Source organism: Sphaerodactylus townsendi, linkage group LG07 (assembly GCF_021028975.2).
Source record: "Sphaerodactylus townsendi isolate TG3544 linkage group LG07, MPM_Stown_v2.3, whole genome shotgun sequence".
Lineage (NCBI taxonomy): Eukaryota > Metazoa > Chordata > Lepidosauria > Squamata > Sphaerodactylidae > Sphaerodactylus > Sphaerodactylus townsendi.
In genome coordinates, this window is record NC_059431.1 from 1,947,002 (window position 1) to 1,966,133 (window position 19,132).

The following is a 19,132-nucleotide window of genomic DNA, read 5'->3' on the forward strand; positions in this document are numbered from 1 at the left end:
CGGGCAGCCTCACCAAAAGCCCGGTAGAATAAAACTGTTTTACAGGCCCTGCGGAATTCACCAAGGGCCCACAGGGCCCGCACATCTGATGGAAGGGTGTTCCACTAGGCAGGGGCCAGTGCTATAAATGGTCACTGTCCTCCGATCATTCTCCTCTGACCCATTCCATCATGTCAATACACTTCTTGAATTGTGGTGCCCAGAACCGGACACAATTTCCCAGGTGAGGTCTGACCAATGCAATATAGAGACAGTTGCGTCCCTCAATTTAGACATCATACTCCTATTGATGCAGCCCAGAATCACATTGGCTTTCTTGGCTGCCGCATCACACTGCTGACTCACGTTCAGTTTGTGGTCTACTCCCAGATCCCTTTCACGTGTACTGTTGTCAAGCCAGGTGTCACCCATCCTACATCTACGCATTTCATTTTTTCCTGCCTAAGTGAAAATCACGCTTGAAGCAACCAGACGCTCCCCTAAGATTGAAAGTAGCTCTTGGTTCTTTCTCCTGTGAAGAAAGAGCTTGCTTTCTTCTCACTTTCTTCCCCTCCCTATCAAACATCTGCAGACTCTCTTCTTTCTCTTCTGTACAAAGGACCAGATGCACGAATGGATCTGGATGGGGAAAGGACGGCAGCATCGCCCCTTTCCGGCTTCCTGTCGAGCCCTTACTCCCGGAGGAAAAGGAATGTGCCGTTGAGCCTCCACACACACACCCCCACACACACACACACCCCCACACTGCATCAAAATTGCTATTTGCATCTTCCAGGACAAAAAAACACAGAGGCAAATGTACATTTCCACATACCCCCACACCCGTTCAGGGCATGCTAGTATTTAGGTGGAGGGGTTGCTTTAGGTGGAGGGGTTGCTGGATAGCTTTAAAAGGGGCTTGGACAGATTTATGGAGGAGAAGTCGATCTCTGGCTACCAATCTTGATCCTCTTTGATCTCAGATTGCAAATGCCTTAGCAGACCAGGTGCTTCAGGGGAGGCAGCAGTGTTAGTAAGCAGGCACAAAGCTTTCACCTTCTCAGACGTGGAGTTTCCCTTAGGCAGCCTGCAGGGTTACTGGCGCAGTAGCAGAGAGCTGGACTAGATGGACTCTGGGCTGATCCAGCAGGCTAGTTCTTATGTTCTTAAGGCCATTGCTTTCACCTCCTGCCTGTGAGCTCCCAAAGGCACCTGGTGGGCCACTGCGAGTAGCAGAGAGCTGGACTAGATGGACTCTGGTCTGATCCAGGAGGCTAGTTCTTATGTTCTTATGTTCTTATGCTTTACGAGAGCAGCAGAAGGAAGTTTTCTCCATCCAACGTGGCAGACCCGCTCTGAAACAGTAAAATTTTTTGCACTAGCAAGTGTTTTGTGCCTGGCTCCACCCACCAAACTACCATTTTGTGACTGTTCATTCCCCACGCTCTTGGAAAAAATGAACTGGCTTGCAGAAACCTAATGCCTGCTCTCTTCCAACCTCCTAGCCATAACTACAATAGCACATCCCTTTAGTGCCCCAGGCTTGCTAAGTGTTGTGCAGAACAAAAGAATGTAAGAATGAATCATAGAATCATAGAGTTGGAAGAGCCCCCAAGGGCCATCAAGCCCAACTCCTTGCCATGCAAGAACACACGATCAAAGTACTCCCGACATATGTTCATCCAGCCTCTGTTTAAAAACCTCCAAAGAAGGAGATTCCACCACTCTCCGAGGTAGTGCATTCCACTGTCCAACAGCCCTGAGGGTCAGGAAGTTCCTCCTGATTTTAGGTGGAATCTCTGTTCCTGTACCTTGAATCCATTACTCTATGTCCTAGTCCCATGGTGGCGAACCTTTGGCACTCCAGATGTTATGGACTACAATTCCCACCAATTGGCAATGCTGGCAGGGGCTGATGGGAATTGTAGTCCATAACAACTGGAGTGCCAAAGGTTCGCCACCATGATCCTAGTCTCTAAGGAAGCATAAGAACATAAGAACATAAGAACAAGCCAGCTGGATCAGACCAGAGTCCATCTAGTCCAGCACTCTGCTACTCACAGTGGCCCACCAGGTGCCTTTGGGAGCTCACCTGCAGGATGCGAAAGCAATGGCCTGCTGCTGCTGCTGCTCCTGAGCACCTGGTCTGCTAAGGCATTTGCAACCTGAAATCAAGGAGGATCAAGCTTGGTAGCCATAGATCAACTTCTCCTCCATAAATCTGTCCAAGCCCTTTTTAAAGCTATCCAGGTTAGTGGCCATCACCACCTCCTGTGGCAGCATATTCCCAACACCAATCAGCAGAAAACAAGCTTGCTCCCTCTTCGACATGGCATCCCTTCAAATATTTAAACACAGTTTTCATGTCCCCCCCTTAACCTTCACTTCTCTAAACATCCCCAGCTCCCTAAATCTCTCCTCATAGGGCATGGACTCCAAGCCTTTGAACATTTTGGTCGCCCTCCTCTGGACTCGTTCCAGCTTGTCAATATCCTTCCTGAATTGCAGTGCCCAGAACTGAACACAATATTCCAGGAGAGGTTTCACCAGTGCAGAATAGAGAGGCACAATTACATCCCTCAATCTTGACACCATGCATCCTGACATCCTGACCATTTCTAATTTGCACATTCCAGAGACAGTCCTGCATTGGAGTGGGATCTAATGGGTCTCAGACTGGCTGTTGTCCTGGTTGGCTGCTGGCCTCGTTTCTGACTCAACTCCCTGCCTGCCTGTCTCATCTCTGGCCGCATCTTGACGGCCAACCCTGACACGGCTGCACGGCATCCATTCGACATGTATTCGATATGATTGAAGTCTATAAAATTATGCCTGGGGTAGAAAATGTTGACAGAGAGACATTTTTCTCTCTTTCTCACAATACTAGAACCAGGGGGCATCCATTGAAAATGCTGGGGGGAAGAATTAGGACTGATAAAAGGAAACACTTCTTCACGCAACGTGTGATTGGTGTTTGGAATATGCTGCCACAGGAGGTGGTGATGGCCACTAACCTGGATAGCTTTAAGAGGGCTTGGACAGATTTATGGAGGAGAAATCGATCTCTGGCTACCAATCCTCATCCTCCTTGATCCTCTGAGATTGCAAATGCCTTAGCAGACCAGGTGATCAGGAGCAACAGCCGCAGAAGGCTTTCACCTCCTGCACGTGAGCTCCCAAAGGCACCTGGTGGGCCACTGCGAGTAGCAGAGAGCTGGACTAGATGGACTCTGGTCTGATCCAGCTGGCTTGTTCTTATGTTCTTATGGCATCCCTTCAAATATCTAAACATAGCTATCATTCATTGTCCAGTGGTCTGTCTGGCCCAGCATCCTGTTTCACACAGTTGAAAACTGATTGCCCTGGGGAATTCGCAAAAGCAAACAAAAAACCAGGTCATAGAGATCCTTCCTTTGATGTTGCTTCTTGGCACTGATCTTCAAAGGTATGTTGCTCCTGAATGCAGAGGTTCTCTTGAGTCGCAATGGCCAGTAGCTATTGAAAGACCTGTCTAACTCCAGAAATTTGTCTTAACTCTTTCTTAAAGCCCACGGCCAGCACTGAATTCCACAACTCACTGAATAAAGAAGTATTTCCTTCTTTCTGTTCTGAATGCTGACTGAATGCCCCTAAGTTCTAGTATTATGGGACATTAGTTCTTGATCAATCAAGCCTGAACTGTCCCTAGAAGCTAAAATGACCAAACTGAACTTCATACTTCATTCTGTCTCGTTCCTTGCTAGAAAGGTCAAAAGTATTTGCTGAGCAGCCTGTGACAAAAGATCAAGTTTCACCAGTCCATAAAATGGCCCGTCCTCAAATCCCATAGACTGTTACGCTTACTCATAGCTTAGGAGTTGCAAATGTGAACACAACAGCACTGGGTCGCTCATGAGTTGCAAACGTGAATACAACAGCACTGGGTCAGAGCGTGAACATCCAATCCATTTCACTTCCATCTTCTTCCCCTTCACCCTATGTGGAACTTGCAAGTATAAGTGTCAAGAGCTATCGACCCCTGCAATAACTAGACTCTTGGGTTCAGAAATCGGTTTATTGACAGGTTGTTATGAACAGCAGGCAAGCTGGTTTTTGCTAGAACTAAGTTTCAATACATTGTTTCTTGGTTAATATCCCTTCCCTGAACATACCTCTAGCCCCGACCCTCGGAATCCCAGCTGGGTGATATCACTAACAGTGCCCACAAGCAGTGCAGAGTACTCAAGGCCCAAACAAGGAAAACAGCAGGGGCTGACCAGCCCCAGAAGGTGAGAAAGTTTCTGCAGCCTAAAGCAAAAGGAAACAAGCCACCTGCTACTGGTCCTCCCAAACTCTCATCGCAAGAATCAGGAAAGAGATGAAATACTAACAGGTCTTTGCAGGGTCTTAACAGTCAGCTCAGTCCAATCAAAGACCTGTTTTTTATGTGATGTTATAAAAATAGCAGAGTGTGTGTGTGTGTGTGTGTGTGTAGAGCTGTCAAGTCACCAAAGGTTTTTCAAGGCAAGAGATATCCAGAGGTGGTTTGCTATTGGCTTCCTTTTGCATATCAGACCTGCTATTCCTTGACAGTCTCCCACTGAAGTCATAACCAGGACTGACCCAGCCTCAGCTTTCGAGATTTGATAAGACCCAGTTAGCTTGGGCCATCCAGGTAAGGGCAGGCATATTGATCGTTTTAAATCAATATACATTAGCCAGAGATTTATTTTATTATTTTATTCATTATTTGGATTTATTAACCGCTCCACCCCCGTAGGGCTCTGGGCGGTGTACAACATTATTTCATAACACAGAAACTATAATAAGGGAGCAAATAAAATAAAATTAAACAGGCTCCAATAAATACAAAAGCTAAACCCCATTAAAACAGCGAACAATATACAAAAGGTGCCCAGCAATTAAAAAAAAACCCATTTAAAACCCTCCCAAAGGAAAAAAGGGGGTGATGGCGAGTCCCACTGATGTTAAAGGGACCCCCGGAAAAACCTGGAGGGGGAGGGAGCACATCAGCGGCCGGACACTCCAAAAGCCCGGTGGAACAACTCAATCTTACAGACCCTGCGGAACTCACCCAAATCCCGCAGGGCCCAGACAGCTGGAGGGAGAGTGTTCCACCAGGCAGGGGCCAGGGCCATAAAGGTCCTGACCCGAGTGGAGGCCAGCCGGACCATTGAGGGGCCAGGGATCACATCATAGAGTGGAGAGAGGGAGAGGCCTAGGAGGGGTAGTGATGAGGGGAAAGATCAAGAAAATTAACTGAAGATTGGACAGTGAATGGATTCTCTTACTGGTAGGAAAATACCCCTTTATCTACTTATTTTATTTATACCCCGCTTTCAACCCCAGTGAGGACTCACACAGCTTACATTATTCTCACCACCACCATTTCATCTTCTCAACAACCCTGTGAGGAAGCCTAGGCTGAGAAGGTGTGACTTCCCCCAAGGTCTCCCAGGAACCTTCCCAGGTAGAGATTCAAAGTTGGGGTTTGAACTTCCAGAACCTCATCCAGCACTCTGACCTCTACAACCTCATCCCTATGAGTTCAGCTTCAAAACCCCTCTTTTAAGAGAGCCAGCATGGCGTAGTGGTTAAGAGCAGGTGCACTCTAACCTGGAGAGCCGGGTTTGATTCCCCACTCTGCCACTTGAGCTGTGGAGGCTTATCTGGTGAACCAGATCAGCTTGTGCACTCCTCCAACACATGCCAGCTGGGTGACCTTGGGCTAATCACAGTTCTTCAGAGCTGTCTCAGCCCCACCCACCTCACAGGGTGTTTGTTGTGGGGGGGGGGAGGAGGGAAAGGAGATTGTAAGCCCCTTTGAGTCTCCTTACGGGAGGAAAAGGGGAGATATAAATCCAAACTCTTCTTCTTCTAATTCTGGCTCCGTTTTGTGTCAGTCAACTCTGCGAGTCTTTCTTTCTCTGCTGTTTTCCGTTTCCCCTGCTTCTTTTGCTCATTAAACCGAACAGATTCTTTCACAGATAGTTTTGCATCAGCTACATAGAAATGGTTTTCTAATGGCATCATAAAAACAAAATAAAATTTTAAAATGTAATGATGGCAATAAAAACGGGTGGGGAGCCTGATGACGCAAACATTTGAGAACACACAAAAATGGACAGATTCACGCAGGCCTTGTTAGATTCCCGAATGTCAGGCAAGAAATCAGGACCCTGGACAGAGCACAGGAGAGTTGCATTCCGGACTCCAGCCGGCTGGTCCACGGCTGAGAGAGCTGCTCCCACAAATGGGGGGTGGGGAGGAAATCAGTGATGGCGAACCTTTTCGAGACCGAGTGCCCAAACTGCAAACCAAAACCCACTTATTTATCACCAAGTGCCAACACAGCAATTTAACCTGAATACTGAGGTTTTAACTTGGAAAAAAACAGTTGGCACCGAGGCGTGCGTTACTCGGGAGTAAGCTTGGCGGTAGTCGGTGGCTTTGCTTTGAAGCAACCGTGCAACTCTTCCAACGGGTGAATCACGACCCTAGGAGGGTTTACTCAGAAGCAAGCCCCATAGCCAGCAACCGAGTTTTCTCCCAGGTAAAGGATCGCGCTTTAGTTCTTGGCATGAAAATCAGTGGGGTTTAACAGTGCTTAACAGGGTTACCTACACTGCTCCCCCAAAACTAGGTCTTGGGTTTAATGCTAATAATCGAGCCCATCGGCCCAGGCCAGCCTAGATGTGGGGGGGGGCACTCTGTTTGCGCGTGCCCACAGAGAGGGCTCTTGAGTGCCATCTCTGGCACCCGTGCCATAGGTTCGTCACCACTGTCATAGGGGGAAGGGGGGCAGCAATACAACTGCATCCAATGTGGACTTGTCGGTGTGCCTCTCACTCTCGCAGCTTCTGGGGCCAGTACTCTAGGTTGGCAGGAAAGGGCCCTTGCTCCGGGATGACATCCGTGGGACACCTTTCCTTAAGAACAATCAAAACGACACAAAACAGTGTTTGAACAGGAGAACTCTGCATCAGACTGGGTGTTAAAAGGGGGTAGGAAAGTGTTTGTTTACTCTCACATTTCACCAGGGACATCCACCCCAACCACTTGCCAATGTAGCAACCACTGACTTTATTGCCTTCATGTTGACAGCTGTGATCTCAAGGCCTTCTTTATGGGCTTCCTTGGAGAATCCAACAGATTGAAGATGTGCTTGGAGGCTCAGCGGAGTTACTTGCAGAAGAAGAAGAGAAGAAGTGTTTGGATTTATACCCCGCCTTTCTCTCCTGTAAGGAGAATCAAGGTGGTTTACAAACTCCTTTTGCTGCCTCTCCCCACGACAGACACCTTGTGAGGTAGGTGGGGCTGAGAGAGTTCCGAGAGAACTGTGACTGGTCCAACACGTGTGGTTCACCAGATAAGAGCAGTGGTGGGATTCAAATAATTTAACAACTGGTTGATTACAAGCACCATTTTAACAACTGGTTCTGCCGAAGTGGGGAAAACCGGCTGAATCCCACCACTGGATAAGAGTCTGTCGCTCATGTGGAGGAATGGAGAATCAAACTTGATTCTTCAGATTAGAGCCCATCCTGTTCTTAACCACTACACCACGTGGGCTCTCTAGGGGCATCTTGGCCTTCTGGGGTGAAGAGAGTGAGAACACAGACTGCCTTCTCTTTGAAAAACCAGCAGTTAATCAAATGTCTGTCTGATTGCAGACAGACCATAGAAGTCCCTTAAATAGCGGAAAGCATAAGAACATAAGAACATAAGAACAAGCCAGCTGGATCAGACCAGAGTCCATCCAGTCCAGCACTCTGCAACTCCTCAAGTAGGTAACCGTGGGTGCCTTTGGGAGCTCACGTGCAGGGTGTGAAAGCAACGGCCTTCTGCTGCTGCTACTCCTGAGCACCTGGTCTGCTCAGGCATTTGCAATCTGAGATCAAGGAGGACTGGGCAACATTGGTGGCCATAGACTGACCCTCTCTCCATCAATCTGTCCAAGCCCCTTTTAAAGCTCTCCAGGTGAGTGGCCATCACCACCTCCTGTGGCAGCAGATTCCAAACACCCATCACACGTTGCGTGAAGAAGTGTTTCCTTTGATTAGTCCTCATTCTTCCCCCCAGCATTTTCAATGGATGCCCCCTGGTTCTAGTATTGTGAGTGTTCCTTGTACACTATGCTGGATGTTTTCGGTCAAGCGCCACTCTAAAGTTCAGTTAACGTAGTTGCCAGGTATTTCTATTATAACATGCCAAGGTTAGCTGGCGAGGTATCAGTGAGCAAATCCACTCAGAAATTTCACTCGCACACACCTTTACACCATGATTCACACAGCCAAAGAGGATTCTGTCTCCATGCACTCGTATGAGCCCCACACTCAGGGAACTGCGGTCTACTTCATTTCGCATAGGATTGCTCATTCATATATTATTCTAATAAACTGATTCCATCTTGGAATCCATCTTGGATTCCATCTAATTCCATCTTGGGCCCTGCCTACCCCCTCCCCTTTTGGCCTCAGATTGGCCTGTTTTTAACAACTTCTGTTGTTTTAATTTGTATTTATTCCTAATAATTGCTGCTTAGTTTTAATGGGTTTAAGTTATATTGTTGGATTGATTTGCTGTCTTGGAGAACAGCCATATACAGAGTCACTCGAGGCCCTTCAAGTGAGGCCCTATAAATTGAACAAATAAATAAATAAATAAACGGACAAGAAAATAAGAATTTGGATTTATACCTCACCTTTCTTTCCTGTTAGAAGTCTCCAAGTGGCTTACAAACTCCTTTCCCCTTTTTTCTTCCCACAACAGACACCTTGTGAGGCAGGAGGGACTGAGAGAATTCTGAGAGAACTTTGGCCCAAGGTCACCCAGCAGGCTTCACACGGAGGAGCGGGGAAGAAAATCTGGTTCTCCAGATTCAGATCCAGAGTCCGCTGCTCACGTGGAGGAGTGGGGAATCGAAACTCGTTCTCCAGATGGCAGTCCATCTGCTCTTAACCACCACACCACACTGGCTTTCCAGGTACAACTTCCTCAGACTTTTTTGGCACACCTTTCTCTTGTCTCCCTTTCTCACAATCTCCGTCTCAACAACTCTCTTCAAAATGAGATGATCATGTGATTGGTTGTGCTTGTCCTTGTATGCAACCAATGTCAGCAATACATGCAATCCCTCTGATTGTATCACAGCATTTCTTACATGATGGAGTCACGGATACCTACAAAGTCATGTTTGAATTATTCATCCAGTCCCATTCAACAGCCAGGTGGGCACAGAAGTTCAGGACAGTGAACATAGAACATAAGAACATAAGAACTAGCCTGCTGGAACAGACCAGAGTCCATCTAGTCCAGCTCTCTGCTACTCGCAGTGGCCCACCAGGTGCCTTTGGGAGCTCACCTGCAGGAGGTGAAAGCAATGGCCTTCTGCTGCTGCTGCTGCTCCTGAGCACCTGGTCTGCTAAGGCCTTTGCAATCTGAGATCAAGGAGGATCAAGATTGGTAGCCAGAGATCGACTCCTCCTCCATAAATCTGTCCAAGCCCTTTTTAAAGCTATCCAGGTTAGTGGCCATCACCACCTCCTGTGGCAGCATATTCCAAACACCAATCACACGTTGTTTGAAGAAGTGTTTCCTTTTATTAGTCCTAATTCTTCCCCCCAGCATTTTCAATGGGTGCCCCCTGGTTGCAGTATTGTAAGATAAAGGAGATAAAGGAGACTGAAAATGTAGGATGTAGCCGTGTCCAACATGCAAAGGAACCAAGAAGAAGACCCAGCAGCGAGTGAACAAGTGGTCAGCTAGAAGGAGCTGCAAAGTTAGTGACCCCTCCGTCATTTTGGTTAACCACTTGTCTGTCCTTAAACTGATACTCTCAGGCCTAATATCCCTGCTTCTTCTCAGAAATTAATTGCAGACTTTTCCTAGCTAGCAAGAATAGCAAGAATAGTAGCATGCAGCTGTGAAAAAGGCAAACTCTATGCTGGGGATCATTAGAAAAGGAATTGATAATAAAACTGCAAAGATTGTCATGCCCTTATATAAAGCAGTGGTGCGACCGCACTTGGAGTACTGTGTCCAGTTCTGGTCGCCGCATCTCAAAAAGGATATTGAGGAGATAGAAAAAGTGCAGAGAAGGGCAACAAGGATGATTGAGGGACTGGAGCACCTTCCCTATGAGGAGAGGCTGCAGCGTTTGGGACTCTGTAGTTTGGAGAGGAGGCGGCTGAGGGGGGATATGATTGAAGTCTACAAAATTATGCATGGGGTAGAAAATGTGGACAGAGAGAAAAAATTCTCACAAAAATTTCTCACAATACTAGAACCAGGGGGCATCCATTGAAAATGCTGGGGGGAAGAATTAGGACTAATCAAAGGAAACACTTCTTCACGCAACGTGTGATTGGTGTTTGGAATATGCTGCCACAGGAGGTGGTGATGGCCACTAACCTGGATAGCTTTAAAAGGGGCTTGGACAGATTTATGGAGGAGAAGTCGATTTATGGCTACCAATCTTGATCCTCTTTGATCTTAGATTGCAAATGCCTTAACAGACCAGGTGATCGGGAGCAACAGCCGCAGAAGGCCATTGCGTTCACATCCTACATGTGAGCTCCCAAAGGCACCTGGTGGGCCACTGCGAGTAGCAGAGAGCTGGACTAGATGGACTTTGGTCTGATCCAGCTGGCTTGTTCTTATGTTCTTATGTTCTTATGTTATCTTTCCCTCTTTCCTATCCTAAATGTAGTTCCTGGTAAACATTTACCTTTCCCCTTTTTTAATCAGTACGTTAACTGCTTCTCTGTGCCGTAAAGCCCACAAAAATCGGCGAAGAACGGGCCTCCAAACACCCTTGAAGGAATTTAAAAAGCTCAGCCTGGCGAATTTGTGGGGAAATCTACGCCAGGTGCCCTAATGTTGTTGTTGCTGTTAATATTATTAGTTCTATATAATGTCACCCTTCCCCTTCTGGGCTCAAGGCAGCTCAAAACCATTTCTAAATCCAGTAAAACAATTACAACCATTAAAAATGTAATCTAAATCAGATAATCCTGCTGCCCAAAATACAAGATGGAAGTAAAGACAAGTGGGAAAGAGAGAGACCAAAAGATAGAAAATAGTCACTGACTCAACTATATGCTAGGTGGACCAGTTCTGTCTTACGGGCTCTGCAGTAAGTCCCGCAGGTGAGAGGTAAATATTCAAAATCGACAATATCAGACACAGTCTACTAATTCAAGTCCTGTTGGGTTCAGTAGATTTAGGTACTAGGTTTTAGAAGAAGAAGAAGAAGAAGAAGAAGAAGAAGAAGAAGAAGAAGAAGAAGAAGAAGAAGAAGAAGAAGAAGAAGAAGAAGAAGAAGAAGAAGAAGAAGAAGAAGAAGGACGATGACGACGACGACGACGAGAGGACGAGGAGCAGAGGAGGAGGAGGAGAATTTATATCTCCCCCTTTCTTTCCTGTAAGGAGACGGAAAGGGATTTACAATCTCCTTTCCTTCCCCTGCCCCCAACAAACACCCTGTGAGGTGGGTGGGGCTGAAAAAGCTCTGAAAATCTATGACTAGCCCAAGGTTACCCGGCTGGCGTGTGTTGGAGTGCACAGGCTAATCCGGTTCACCTGATAACTTTCCACAGCTCAAGTGCCAGAGTGGGGAATCAAACACGGCTCTCCAGACTGGAGTGCACCCGCTCTTAACCACTACGCCACTGTTGCATCGTGTATTTTAGGTGGCATGAACACATCGCCAGGGCAACTTTCTCTGGATTTAGGCCACAATCCTTGTTACGTTGACCCCCTCCAGAAAATTCAGGAGTCAGAAGGGGGACATTTTGCCCGCCATGGAGGCCATGGCCTGAATCCAGAGAAAGTCACCTTGGAGACCTGAGGGAACCGAGTATCGTCGTGGGTTAATGGGCTATTGCCATAGAAAACAAAGCAAAAGTAATTCCAACCGGATAGAGACGTGCTTCTTTGTGCAGCCCGCCAGCTTCCTAAAAGCATTAACTCTGTGATCCAGCTACCTGCATCTAGTTTTGCACATTACGATGAGGCATGAGTAAATCTGAGACACCAGCCGTGACGGTCCTCATTGCAAGAAAGAAGAAGAAGAAGAAGAGTTTGGATTTATATCCCCCCCCCTTTCTCTCCTGCAGGAGACTCAAAGAGGCTGACAATCTCCTTGCCCTTCCCCCCTCACAACAAACACCCTGTGAGGTAGGTGGGGCTGAGAGAGCTCCGAGAAGCTGTGACTAGCCCAAGGTCACCCAGCTGGCATGTGTGGGAGTGCCCAGGCTAATCTGAATCCCCCAGATATGCCTCCACAGCTCAGGTGGCAGAGCTGGGAATCAAACCCGGTTCCTCCAGATTAGCTACATGAGCTCTTAACCTCCTACGCCACTGCTGCTCTCAATGAAAGGACCTTCATTGGGCAAAATACTATTCCAATATTGCCAGAGGCAAAGAACAGCCTTGTATGTTGTTTGGCAGAGAACACAAGTATCAGGACTTTGATTTTCTGCCCTGAAAAACTAGCCCCGTCCCCATCTGCAAGTCTGGCTTGTCATTGGGGCGGCTTTTGATCTCCCTGCCCAGCCTTCCGTCTTCCCAGACTCCCATGACTGATTGTCGGCCTGAACGAAGGGGAGGCCTCCGCGCTTCAGTCGGTGGGGAGAGCCTTTGAAACGTTGCAGCCTTTGAAAAGCACATCAGCTACTTCGAGCCTCTCTGGAAACTATTTTTGGAATCAATATACATCACCCAACTGATCCGGTGAAGCCACGGGAGAATGGGAACGGGGATCTGAGAAACGGCCGTGGCCATTTTGAAAAAAAGGAGAAATTTATTTGTTTGTTTGTTTGTTTGTTTGTTTGTTTATTATTAATATACCGCCCCATCCCCGAAGGGCTCTGGGCAGTGTACAACATAAAACAGTATATATAACGGGCATTGTTATATATTAATTGCCGCATTTTAATTTATATTATTGAGAGATTATTGTATTTGATTTCATGTTTATTTGTATTTGAATTTCATGTTGTTCACCGCCCAGAGCCCTTCGGGGATTGGGCGGTATATAAGTTTGAAAAGTAAACAGACAGACAGACAGACAGACAGACAGACAGACAGACAGACAGACAGACAGACAGACAGACAGACAGATAGATAGATAGATAAAATCACCATAAATACAATTTCCATAAATACCCTTAAAACAGTAATTGTTTCCAAAAAAGGCGTCTCACGAAAGCCTTACTTAGACCAAAACTTAAACTTAACCCTCCTAAAAAAGCAGGAGGGAGGGAGGTAATGGGTCCTGATGACATTGAAGACCCAGAGAATAATGCTCTTCCAACCCTGTTCCCAGGAATGGCATTCCCTGCAAGGACTTCTGCAGTGGCTTGCCTGGGTGGAATGGACCCACTAAAGGTTAGGGTGTTGTGGGTTTTCCGGGTTGTATGGCCGTGTTCCAGTATCATTCTCTCCTGACATTTTGCCTGCAATCTGTGGCTAGGATCTGAAGAGCCAGCCATAGATGCAGGTGAAACATCATGAGGAAATGCTGGAAGAAGAAGAAGAAGAAGAAGAAGAAGAAGAAGAAGAAGAAGAAGAAGAAGAAGAAGAAGAAGAAGAAGAAGAAGAAGAAGAAGAAGAAGAAGAAGAAGAAGAAGAAGAAGAAGAAGAAGAAGGAGGAGGAGGAGGAGGAGGAGGAGGAGGAGGAGGAGGAGGAGGAGGAGGAGGAGGAGTTAGGATTTATATCCCCCCTTTCTCTCCTGTATGAGACTCAAAGGGGCTTACAATCTCCTTGCCCTTCCCCCCTCACAACAAACACTCTGTGAGGTAGATGGGGCTGAGAGAGCTCCGAAAAGCCGTGACTAGCCCAAGGTCATCCAGCTGGTGTGTGGGGGAGTGCACAGGCTAATCTGAATTCCCCAGGTAAGCCTCCACAGCTCAGGCGGCAGAGCTGGGAATCAAACCCGGTTCCTCCAGATCAGAGTGCACCTGCTCTTAGCCATTGCTCTTAGCCACTACGCCACTGCTACTGGAACAAGGCCATACAACCCACAACACTCTAGTGATTCTGGCCATGAAAGCCTTTGACAATCCATTGTTTCAAAGAGTTAGGCAGCGTACCACAGTTCCCCGCTGTGCCTTTCTCTGCTTCCCCGGTACCCCCCACGTCCGATTGCACCGGTTGCTTGTGCTGTGTTGGTCCCCTCCTGGGGGGTTACAGGAATTTCCTCGATAAAGCAGCCCATGCAACAATAGCCTTGGGCTGGAAAGAAAAGAAAAAATGGACACTTCAGAGATGGTTAGAATATATCTGGGAACAAGTGACACTGGATATTTCCTATATATTAACCAAAAATAAGACGTGGCAAGATAAACAGAATGAAATTTTGAAGATATGGATAATATACATGGACTGGATGAAAGAAGCTCAATGAAGAAATATGGGAGAAGAGGCTACAGAGAATGAACTTACTGCTGTTTGTGTGACGAAACTAAGAGGAAGGTGAAACGGGGGGGAGGGAGAAAAGGGGGGGAGTATTGTTTGAAAATGTATGAAGGAAATTACTATAAACTGTAAAATGCAAATGATACAATTAAAAAAATATTTTTAAAAAAGGGGGGGAAAGGAATTTCCTCGTGTGCCATCCGAAGTTAGGTTTGGATCCTGTAATTTCTTAATGTACTTTTAATTATGGATTACGTTTTGTTGTGTTGGTTTTATCTTTGTGTTGGTTACTGCATTGGTTTTATCTTGTACACCACCCTGAGCCCTCGGCGGGTGGGCGGTATACCAAATTTAATAAAAAAAGAATAAGAAAATGCCAGGAACAAGATGCCATTCATAGGCTTCAGGAAAAATGGTGACTACAGAAGCTCGTCAGCCAATGATGGGGAGATCGATGATATGACTCTTGGTCAGTAATGGCTGGTTAGGGGCACAACTGAATGACCTCCTCCTCTTCTATATAAGCCTGAGAGAAGTCAGACCAGAGAGGAAAACTAGAAGAGAGAGGGTAGGCCCCTGGTAGGGTTGACAGTCTCTAGGGCCATGGTGGCGAACCTTTGGCACTCCAGATGTTATGGACTACAATTCCCATCAGCCCCTGCCAATTGGCCATGCTGGCAGGGGCTGATGGGAATTGTAGTCCATAACGTCTGGAGTGCCAAAGGTTTGCCACCACTGCTCTAGGGCATAGGTGTCAAACTCGCGGTCCTCCAGATGTTATGGACAAGCATCATGCTGGCAGGGGATGATGGGAACTGTAGTCCATAACATCTGGAGGACCGCGAGTTTGACACCTATGCTCTAGGGGATGACTGGATAGAATCGTAGAATGGAGAGGACCATCTGGTCCAAACCCCTGCTCAATGCCAAATCAGTCTCCAGCACCCTTGACAAGGGTTTGTCCAGCCGTTGCTTGACCACTGCCAGAGAGAGGCAGCTGAACCCCTCTCAAGGTAGCTGATTCCACTACTGAACTACTCTCACTGTAAAAAAAAATCCTACTAGCCAGCTGGTATCTTTCAGCCCAAATTTTAAACCAGCTGTTGCAAATAGCAGCCATCGAATCACCAGTGGCAGGCATTGCGGCCGGGGTGAGCAGCCAAGAGGCAAAGAAGGGAGCTTGCAGCTCAGAGGGCGCCAAATTGCAGTGAAGCTGCAATGACTGGCCCAAGCTAAAAGGCGGGAGGAGAAAGCATATAAATGCGCCACGCCCCGAGTCTCGGCCTTCTTGCTCGCCGAGGCTCAAGAGCGGCGTGGACTCCAATTCCATCTCTAACATTTTACTGGTTATCAGTTGACTCGAATTAATACTGTTATTGCATGAGGACTGTACTTCTGTAATGCAGCCCAGAGGGCTGGCAATGGGAATCGCGAACATCTGGGGGGGAGAAGCCCGAAGCTCGGCAGCCTGTCTTCTCCATGGTTGTGCCCTTTGGAGAAGGGGCCGGGGTGGGAGTGGGCCGGGTAGCAAGCCGGTAGAAGCTTAGCTAGTGCCCGGACACCCAGCAGTGAAGGGTTGAAGCCGGGGTATCAGACCCTGGGGCTCCCAGCTTCCTGCGCAATGCCCCGATGGAGATTGGGGACAGCATGATGTTGCGACCCATTTGTCTGCCCAGCTTCTTATATGTTTAAAGTTGTTGGACCAGTTAATAAATTGGGCTGCGGCCCAATTCATTTCCAAACTCTGGTTTGGTGTGTTTATTTGCCGGGGAAGGGTCTACACACCATCTGCACGCAAGTACTATTTCTTGCTGCCAACTGGAGCAGATCCCTGCCCTCCTCTACGCACCAGCCCTTCAAATAAAGAGAACAACAATGTCCCCCTCTTCTTAACCTCCTCTTCTCCAGACTGAAGAAGCAGCAGCAGCAGCATCTGGATTTATCCCCTGTCTTTCTCTTCCGTAAGGAAACTCAAGGCGGCTTACCAACTCATTTCCGTTCCTCTCCCCACTCAAGCAGACACTCCTCGAATCATCATAGAGCTGAAGAGATAGACCTTCACTCAGAAATCCATCCAGTCCAACCCCCTGCCAGGCAGGAAGATACAGTCAAAGCACTCTTGACAGATGTCCATCCAGGCTCCCTTTAAAAACCTCCAAAGGAGACTCCACCACACTCCGAGGTAATGCATTCCATTGTCGAACAGCCCTGACGGTCAGGAAGTTCTTCCTAATATTTAGGCGGAATCTATTTTCTCCTAGTTTGAATCCATTATTACAAGCCCTAGTCTCTGGAGCAGCAAAAACAAGATTGCTCTCTCTTCAACATGACATCCCTTCAAATATTTAAACACGGCTATCATGTCCTCCCTTAACCTTCTCTTCTCCAGACTGAACACACCTAGCTCTCTAAGCCACTTTTCATAGGGCCGTGGTGGCGAGCCTTTGGCACTCCAGAGGTTATGGACTACAATTCCCATCAGCCCCTGCCAATTGGCCATGCTGGCAGGGGCTGATGGGAATTGTCGTCCATAACATCTGGAGTGCCAAAGTGTTCCACCTCACTCACTGTCATAGGGCATGGAATCCAAACCCTGTGAAGTGGGTGGGGCTGAGAGAGTTCAGAGAGAACTGTGACTAGCCCAAGGTTACCCAGCAGGAGTGTAGGAGTCAGGAAGCAAATCTGGTTCACCAAATGAGACTCTGCCGCTCCTGTGGAGGAGTGGGGGATCAAACCCAGTCCTCCGGAGTAGAGTTCACTTTTCTCTTAGCCGCCATGCTGAACAGTCCTAAGTCCTTAAGCCTTTCCTTCTTACGACAGGTGGTGAAAACGCTGAGCACTCCAGATGTTATGGACTACAATTCCCATCAGCCCCTGCCAGCATGGCCAATTGGCAGGGGCTGATGGGAATTGTAGTCCATAACATCTGGAGTGCCAAAGGTTCGCCACCACGGTCATAGGGCTTGGTTTTCAGGAACTACAGCTTCTGGGTTACAACTGATTTGGTGTCAGAGATCAGTTCACCTGGTAAAAATGGTCTATTTGGATGGTGGATAATATGACATCATTCCCTTTGATGTCCCTCCCCTCCCCGAACTGTGCCCTCCTTGGACTCCATCTCCCAAAATCCCCGGGCCTTTCCCAACTCAGAGCTGGCAACTCTACAAGCCAGACTGGGGAAGGGAAGCCCAAAAGAGGGGATTCTGTCTGTTGACCAGTACCATAACCTGTGTTAGCACTGGGGTTTCTTGTTACCTATTGGCTGCCAGGTGCTGTAAGTGTAACCTCAGCTTGTGGGTTCTGTGGGGCAGAACTTGGAATGAGTTTGCAACAACAATTTTTTAAAAACAAAATGGTTTACTTTCTTAACATCTAACATCAGCATTTAACATCACACTTCAAGGCCCTGTTCAGGTTGCATTTTCAAGTCCTTATATTTACAGTCTACTGATACTGCCAATTCTTCTTTGCAAGTGGGTTGGCTCCTGAAGACTCCAAGGGCTTGATGAACAGGATTCAACATGATGAAGGGTTCCAGGAGAACTCTCACCCATTACAACCACAAAAAGAAACCCTGAAACAATAAACTCCAACATTTACAACATAGCAAAAATAAACAACTACCTTCCCAGTAGTTCCCAACAACATTGCAGTTACCTTAACAAGGTGTTAAGGGCTTATACAAATGAAGGTCCAAGTCTAGTAGCCTTGTCTCCTCCAAACTACATGAGCTCTGCAGCCTCTTGCTCACTGGCGTAATGGCCATTGGGCAAGGTGGGCAGCTGCCCAGGGCATCACCTTGTGGGGGGCATCAAAATGCTGGGTTCGTTTTGGGGTATTTTAGTGGTTTTCCATTTTTGGCCTGCAAGGGGCGCAGTTTTTAGGCTAGCAGCACCAAAATTTCAGCGTATCATCAGGAGACTGTCCTTATGCTACCACCCAAGATTGGTGAGCTTTGGTTCAGGGAGTCCAAAGTTATGGACTCCCAAAGGGGGTGCCCCTATCCCCCATTGTTTCCAATGGGAGCTAATAGGAGATTGGGGGCTACAGTTTTGAGGGTCCATAACTTTGGCCCCCCTGAACCAAATTGCACCAAATTTGGGGGGTATCATTAGGGCAGTCTCCTGATGAGACCCTGAAAGTTTCGAGACTGTGCCTTCAGAAATGTGCCCCCCCACAGCCTGCAACCCCCATTGACAGCAATGCAGAAAACTCAATGCAGAACAAAGATTCTTGGGCAAATTTCTAGGATGTTCCTGCAGGGGGCGCATTTTTTGATGTATTGGCACCAAAATTTCAGGGTATCATCTGGAGATGATGGCACCCCCCAGGTTTGGTGCAGTTTGGTTCAGGGGGGCCAAAGTTATGGACCCTCAAAACTGTAGCCCCCAATCTCCTATTAGCTCCCATTGGAAACAATGGGGGATGGGGCACCCGCTTTGGGAGTCCATAGCTTTGGACTCCTTGAACCAAACCTCACCAAACTTGGGCAGTCGCATAAGGACAGTCTCCTGATGATATGCTGAAATGTTGGTGCTGATATGTCTAAAAATGCACCCCCTGCAGGCACCAATGTCCTGGTGGGAAAAAAAATTGGTCGTGGTGGAGTGGCCGCCCATGGGGCGGGGGGCATCCAACTCAGGTTTTGCCCAGGGCTACAGTTTGCCCAGGGCTGCCTTGTTACGCCCCTGCTCTTGCTGCTTTGAGTCTCCACCCCTTACTGGGTCAACC

The 19,132-nt window shown here is 47.6% G+C and overlaps 1 protein-coding gene across 1 annotated transcript in view; it reads right to left on the reverse strand.

Moving 5' to 3' along the window:
* Positions 1-6,824: 6,824 nt before the first annotated feature.
* Positions 6,825-19,132, reverse strand: part of LOC125436372 (collagen alpha-1(II) chain-like) — a 37,926-nt gene continuing 25,618 nt past the window's right edge. The window contains exon 10 of the mRNA XM_048503301.1: positions 6,825-6,966. Coding sequence (XP_048359258.1) covers positions 6,825-6,966 — 142 coding nt within the window. The remainder of the gene's footprint in view (positions 6,967-19,132) is intronic.